The sequence below is a fragment of the Penaeus monodon genome, chromosome 19 (genome assembly GCF_015228065.2).
Source record: "Penaeus monodon isolate SGIC_2016 chromosome 19, NSTDA_Pmon_1, whole genome shotgun sequence".
NCBI classification, from domain to species: domain Eukaryota; kingdom Metazoa; phylum Arthropoda; class Malacostraca; order Decapoda; family Penaeidae; genus Penaeus; species Penaeus monodon.
The window spans coordinates 3,322,518-3,322,985 of NC_051404.1; the positions used below are offsets into that span (position 1 = coordinate 3,322,518).

At 48.9% G+C, this 468-nt stretch overlaps 1 protein-coding gene across 2 annotated transcripts in view; it reads left to right on the top strand.

The window, feature by feature from the left end:
* Positions 1–191: 191 nt before the first annotated feature.
* LOC119584972 (ecdysone receptor-like) overlaps positions 192–468 on the top strand; it is a gene marked incomplete at its 5' end in the record, with an annotated part of 11,604 nt that continues 11,327 nt past the window's right edge. For both annotated transcript variants that reach the window (XM_037933569.1, XM_037933568.1), the window contains 1 exon segment: positions 192–362. In XM_037933569.1, the coding sequence (XP_037789497.1) occupies positions 192–362 (171 nt within the window).

Genomic DNA, 468 nt, shown 5'->3' on the forward strand with positions numbered 1-468 from the left:
TATATTTCTGTCGATCGGTCATCAGAGTGAACTATGAGACCATCGCCCTATCGCCCTTTTTGCTTCTTTCCCGACATTCAAATGCCATTACCGCTCAGAATTCTTTCGTAAATGAGGAATTTGTTTCGCAAAATGATGAAAGAATGCCATATGACGCGTTTTAAAATGATCTCCCGATCCCCCCCCCCCAGGTCGAGAGGACATGTCCTCGCCGTCCTCCTACAATGGCTACGGCACCGAGTCCAGCGATTACAAGAAGAAGAAGGGTCCTGTGCCCCGCCAGCAGGAGGAGCTGTGCCTCGTGTGCGGGGACAGGGCATCTGGATACCACTACAATGCTCTCACGTGCGAAGGGTGCAAAGGTCAGTAGAACTCGATCCCCTGGCCTGTTTTTAAGTCTTGACAAAAAAATGTTGTGAACGAGTGCGTTATTTGTACTTTTTGATACTGTTCAGCATATCTGCAGGC